The sequence below is a fragment of the Phoenix dactylifera genome, chromosome 13 (assembly GCF_051530095.1).
Source record: "Phoenix dactylifera cultivar Ajwa chromosome 13, Ajwa_hap1_PhDact_Kaust_v1.1, whole genome shotgun sequence".
Classification (NCBI taxonomy): Eukaryota; Viridiplantae; Streptophyta; class Magnoliopsida; order Arecales; family Arecaceae; genus Phoenix; species Phoenix dactylifera.
The window spans coordinates 6081644-6087643 of record NC_143202.1 but is presented as its reverse complement, the minus strand read 5'-3'; the positions used below and the strand labels follow the sequence as shown (position 1 = coordinate 6087643).

General features: G+C 39.4%; 1 protein-coding gene across 1 annotated transcript; it reads left to right on the top strand.

The window, feature by feature from the left end:
• Nucleotides 1-432: 432 nt before the first annotated feature.
• LOC103698480 (TPD1 protein homolog 1-like) lies at nucleotides 433-1227 on the top strand. The gene is made up of 2 exons (XM_008780507.6): nucleotides 433-584; nucleotides 683-1227. The coding sequence occupies exons 1-2, from the start codon at nucleotides 527-529 to the stop codon at nucleotides 994-996; spliced, it is 372 nt and encodes a 123-aa protein (XP_008778729.2). The 5' UTR covers nucleotides 433-526; the 3' UTR covers nucleotides 997-1227.
• Nucleotides 1228-6000: the final 4773 nt, after the last annotated feature.

Sequence of the window (6000 nt, the reverse complement as noted above, 5' to 3'; positions counted from 1 at the left end):
TTACAATGAGTTTGGGATTTTGGGCAAATTTTTAATCGGATTGGGTTGGGTTTGGAAAGTAGAATTTTAAATGGGTTATGGGTAGGGCAAATTTTAGGGATACCCTACCCTTTTGCCATTCCTGAGAACAAACTTTCTAGTAGTGAATCGGGGATGTGACATGAGAGTGGTGATTCTCAGAATCTTGATGCATGTCTAGGTTAAGAAAAGATCTGCTCTAATTTGATTAATTATTGGATCTACTTGAACTTTATGTACTAAGTGAATCCGGCCCCGGACATGGTGCCATCAAAGCCTTGTTGTTCCATTAAGGTTAGTATAAAATGATATGGTAGAGAAAGACAGTCATATTTTTATTTATTTTCTATTTTTAAATATGGCTGTCAGTTCGAACATGCGAATCATGCTTGATGCCAGCCGACCCGACCCGTTAGTTGTCCTTTCTATTCCCCTATGATTAAGGCGAGGTTCCGACTTCACCAGAAAGAGCCAATGATAGTCACAAGACCCTGCCGGAGCTGAAGCCATGGGAGCGGCCCTCAACATCTTCTTAGCTATCCTTCTTCTTTCTATCATAAATGGAGGCAAACAAATTTTTTTCTTCTCTCACTAACTATGCTCAGAATTATACTTGTTTGATTTGATTTGATTTGATCTTCTAATGTGATGGCTGTCAATGTAGGCCGGGGAGCGCCATGCAGTGTCTCGGAGATAGCTATCGATCAGGCGAGGACTGGTGATATTGTTGAGGGAAAGCCAGAGTATGAGGTGACAGTGAGCAACAAATGTGATTGCGCTCAGTCTAAGGTGTTTGTGCAGTGCTATGGCCTCAGCAGTGTCGAACCGGTGGATCGTCGGGCCATCAGACCAGTGGATGCTGAGCGCTGCGTTCTCGGAGAGGGCCAGCCGATCCCCAGAGGGGTTCGCGTTAAGTTCAAGTATGCATGGATGACACCCCAGGACTTCCCTGTGGTTAGCTCGCATGTTCACTGTTAATTGTTAATAAAGATAATAAGGCAGATGCCATGTTTTGTGGCTTTGTTGTGTTCCGTTGGTTCTACTGTAACAGATTAGAAGCTTGTTCTATTATGTTTCATGTTTGTCAGCTATCTACGCCATGGGAAATGGCAGCGAAAAGCCCAATAATGTTTTTCTTTTGTGTTTTAGTAACAGGTTAACATTGTGGAAAAAATTTCCTTGGCTATCAAATGGCTAAAATTCCTTCTATTATTATGAGATGTTAATCTGGAAACTCCTAATCAGCCTCTTTTCAATCCTCCACTTGAATTTTCATGCTTTTTTTTTTGTGTCTAAATCTACCTTTTCCCCAATTCGGATATAGCATTTTATGAGGATCGAACAGGCATTTTATTTTTGTCTTCTTCTGCCCCTCTTTTCTTCCTCTGTTTTTCTTGTTTGGAGAAAAATCTTTTGCTTTCATCTGAGAAATGACTTATGAAGATACCATCATCTCCTAGAAATTGGATAATTATTTTTTGTGGTTTGTGGTACATTAGAAAATAAGGGATGTGATAAATCTGCAAAATGAGCATAAATATTTGACAGCTATAAACGTTGAAACCTTGCATTTTGCTTATGTTGTGTGGGTTGTACCAACAAAAGAAGGGGGACTTCTACAGTGCATGACATGTATAGGTATCTTTTACCAGCAAGGCATCCTCCTGAATAAGAACTATGAGTTGGTGGTTTTATGAATGAATTATGATGAGTTTTGCATAATCCGTGAACAAGCATGATGAATTCCATTGTTGCACAGAAGAATTCCAGTGGCGATTTCAGCTCTCTAGCTTGCTGTTATGCTGGTCTTGTATAGAAGAAAGGTGCTCTGATTTGTTCTCAGCTATTACCCTGTAAAACATGGACGGTGAGGAACAACAATCATCAACTCTTAGCTAGGTAAATGATACAGACAATAATCTCTATAATTTTGATCTCAGTCACAAAAGAAATAGTAGGTGCTTTATAGTAGAAAGAGATTAGATTTTTGGGTTTACGGACTTCTGGAAAATTATACTGGTGCTGGTACATTTTTTCGACAGAGAAATCCTATTAGTATATTTTAAAGTTGATGTATTTTCCAAAAATTCTAGAATGAACTAAATACATGAATGTTTATACCTTATTATGTATCTAGATTATACATTGTATTAGTCTACCTTGGGAGATGTGGAGACACCCTAGGATGATGTGGAGATACCCTAGGAAGATGTGGAGATTAATACGTGTCCATGAATTGGTTTTCTAGATTCATGTAAAATCCACCTATAAATACCCTACATAGGTGGTGTCTTTCATCCAAAAGAAAAACCAATCTATTTTAAAAAAAGAATTGGAGAAAAGTGCTCTAAGAAAAAATCCTCTCAAGTCTACTTGTATTTTCCAAACTTTATCCCTCCTAAATACCTTCTAGTTTTCTTACGATTACAATTTTCCGACCCTTCATTTTCTAACTAGGACGGATATCCCATGCCATCCTTATCTTGCCACCTCACCTTGAATCCTTCTCCCATTAGGACTCCTAAATTCCCTTTCATGCCAACAAGTCCCACACGCCCCAACCCAAACCACATTGGGTTCCAGCCCAATTCCATCCATCCCCAACCCAATCAAACACAATCCCAATTTCAGCCATCAATCATTGAATCCAATTAAACCCATTAGCCATCTTCTTCCATCATCTTCTTTTCTTCCATCCACTAGAAACCCTAGCCGTCATTGAAGAGAAGAAAGAGAGAAAAAAAACAAAGAGATATCCACCATCATCTACAAAAATTCAGCAACACCCATCCCTATCTGCATCAAAATGGAGAGGCCAATATTATGGCTGTTAATAATCGGGGTGATGTAGCATGAAAGGATTCGTTGAGTGCAGGCCCATGCTACTATCTCCATATGTTCGAGGTTCCTTTGGGGCATTGCTGCAAGGTCTCCTCAGTCAAAGCTGGCCGAGCAAAGTAGAAGTGTTTAACTCCTGATCTAGTTCAGTTCTGCATCTTGATCGCTGACCCGCATTGATAAGAGCTTTCTCATGAAAGATATAGTTCGATTTCCATCTTCTCAAGGGTGTGCTAGGTTCATGTGCTAGGATGTTGCATCATGTCCCCGGGGTTGTTCACCACATCAGCAGTCTGTTGCCGCATGACCTCAAGTTTGTTAGGATGCAATCCTAATATATTCGATCCCTAGCTATAAATACGTCTAAATGGTTCTCTAAAAAGGGTAATGAATAAAACAACAACGAAAATTTTCTTGCCTAAGGAAGACTCTGTTTTTCAGCTCTCTATTTTCTTTCTCCTTCATTTTCCATCTACAAAATCTTTACTGACCTAAGCAATCGAGGGCTTGGTCGAAGCTAATCCGGTGAGCCTTTTTATCTTCTGTCCATTGTTTTGCAGGTCCACGAAAGCAATCCACTTCGACATCCTGAGATTGGCAGCAGCAGTCATAATCCCAATTAGCTGTGTTCCTGCTATCATTTTCCAAAAAAGATAAAAAGAATAAAAAATGAATAGATTAGAGACTTTTGTCCTTATGGCTTAGCCACTAAATTAGTGAATGATTGACCTTAAATTAGCTCACCAAATTAAAAGTTGCATTTTATGTACAAAATGAACCAATTTGTACTATGGTGGTGCTTCATATTGTAAAATAAAGAAGCTGCCAAACTTGAATATGAACTTTTCTAGCCTCTCTTCAGAGTTTTCGTAGCTTTCCAATATGATTTTTTGCCCCATTGTTTGTGGATCATAGGAATATTCACCTTCCACAATCATGCTTCTATCACCACAGCCGACACAACCCATGCAATCTATTATTTCTCTTATCCCTTCTCTTGCCAGAAGATTTCATATTTTCATGCCCTTTAAAAAGATATATTTCATAAAATATAACTCTGATACATCTCCATAGAAGCAACCGCTTATCAGGCATTCTGGAACTAGTCAACGCCAACATGGACGCATGTGCTGGTGTCCAACCAATGGGATGCAAGCCTTAATTTATGCATCGGTTTATGTGCTAAGTTGAAAAGAAATTGTTAGACAATATTCTATTCAAGGTCTGCGAAGATGTTGACCATTTGATATATATAGGCAGTGATGATGTTTGAAAGATTTTCTAGCAACCATGTGCGCACTATTAGTTGTTACAAAATATACATGTGCAGGCTTGCGTATTGGTTACCACCCCGTTCTTTCTTTTTTTTCTTCTTTTTGATGAAAGGTTAATTACCCCCCGTTCTTTCACTTCTATAACTTGTGCGTCACTCCCCTCCTTCCCTCTTCTGTCTTTTCCTCCTCTTTATCTAGCCTTTTTTTTCCCTTCTGTTTTCAGACTACTTCATTTTCTTAATGGAATCTGGGTGCACGTTGACAACCCTTTTCTCACATAAAAGAAAAGAAAACAAAGAAAATAGTAGAGTGGAGACTTTTATTCTTTCATTTTTTATTATAAATTAATTTGGATCGTAGACCATAAATTTGCTCATCAACTTGCAATTTTAAATTAAGCAGTAAATCGCCCAACTCTAATATAAAAGTATATTAAGTTTGAATTTGAACTATGAAGCATCTGTCTTCAACATCTATGCACCTTTTCAATACAGTATTTTTATATGAATTTTAACAAAAAAAATCATCCACTCTCATGATCATACATGCATAGGCACAACCGACATGATCAATGAGAACATGGAGGCATGTGCGCATCTAACCAATAGAATGCGAAATTTAATTTCCATAATACTACAAAGCTAAATGGTTGTTAGAAATTGCTGCCGCCGATCCTGAGACGTCAATGTGGACCACCTTTATGGACTTGCAAAACAATGGACAGAAAGTGAAAGAGTCGTTGGATTGGCTTAGGCTTAGCCCTCCAATGCTTAAATCAATAAAGTTTTATAGATGAAAAATAAAGAAGAAATAAAATAGAGAGATAAGAGACGGAGTCTCCAGTCCAAGAGAATTTTCGTTGTTTTGTCCATTAACTTTTTTAGAGAACCATTCAGATCTATTTATAGTGTGGACCGAATCTTCCAGGATTGCATCCTAACAAACTTGAGGTCGTGCCACAACGGATTGTTGGTGTGGCGTAATAACCCTAGGGACTTGCCACAACAACTTGGCACATGGCAGGACTAGGCACAACCTTGAGAAGATGGAAGGTGAGCTGCTCCTTCCATGGGGAAGCACTGCTCAATGCGGGTCAACGGTCGAGGATGTGGAATTAAGCTGGGAGAAAAAGCTATCTTAATAAATGCTTCTTCTCTGCTTGGCCAGCTCCGACAAAGGAGACTGGGACAAGTTCCAAAAAGATCCTTGGATTCACAGGGATAGCAGTATGGGTCATATGCTGGACGAATCCTTATGCACCACATCACTCCAATTAAGAATTGCCACAACATTGGGCCCCACACTTCTGAGCTCAAGATGCTCCTTGCTATTTAGATGAAGTATGTATCCACTTTGTCAGAATCTGTGCTTCTTTAAAGAAAATAGTAACTCTTGAATAATGCAGCATCACATAATGAGTCAATGCTCTATTCTCTAAGCCATCATTGACCACTACGTGCAGTGGGGGTGTGACAAGTTTTCATCAAACAGGGCGGAGGGATGACTGATTGAATCAATTCTAACCATTGAAAGCTTTATAAAAGTGGTAGGCACTCTTGTTGGTTCACCATACCAGAAGAGGTTCTATGCACTATTACTGCTGCTTTAAAGGAGATTCCCACAAAGCCAATCTCTTTCTTTCGCTTTAAGAGCAAGCTTTGTTGGTAGCTTTGGATCCCTTTCAAATGGGTTCACCAACAATTTGGACCAGACCCAAGCAGCAATGCTCTGAACGATCGTTGAGGAGTAGCTGAAGGTCACCTAACTCCATGTTCCCTAGGCCGAGAAGAAGGCTCGCGATTGAGCTATCTAAGGCATTCGGGAGCTAGCATGTTCGACTCGCTCTAATTATGATGGAGGCATGTGTAAC

Coding starts and splice junctions, on each gene's coding strand:
- LOC103698480 (XM_008780507.6), top strand. CDS start 527: ATGGGAGCGGCCCTCAACATCTTCTTAGCTATCCTTCTTCTTTCTATC. Junction 585..682: donor TCTTTCTATCATAAATGGAG/GCAAACAAATTT, acceptor CTGTCAATGTAG/GCCGGGGAGCGCCATGCAGT.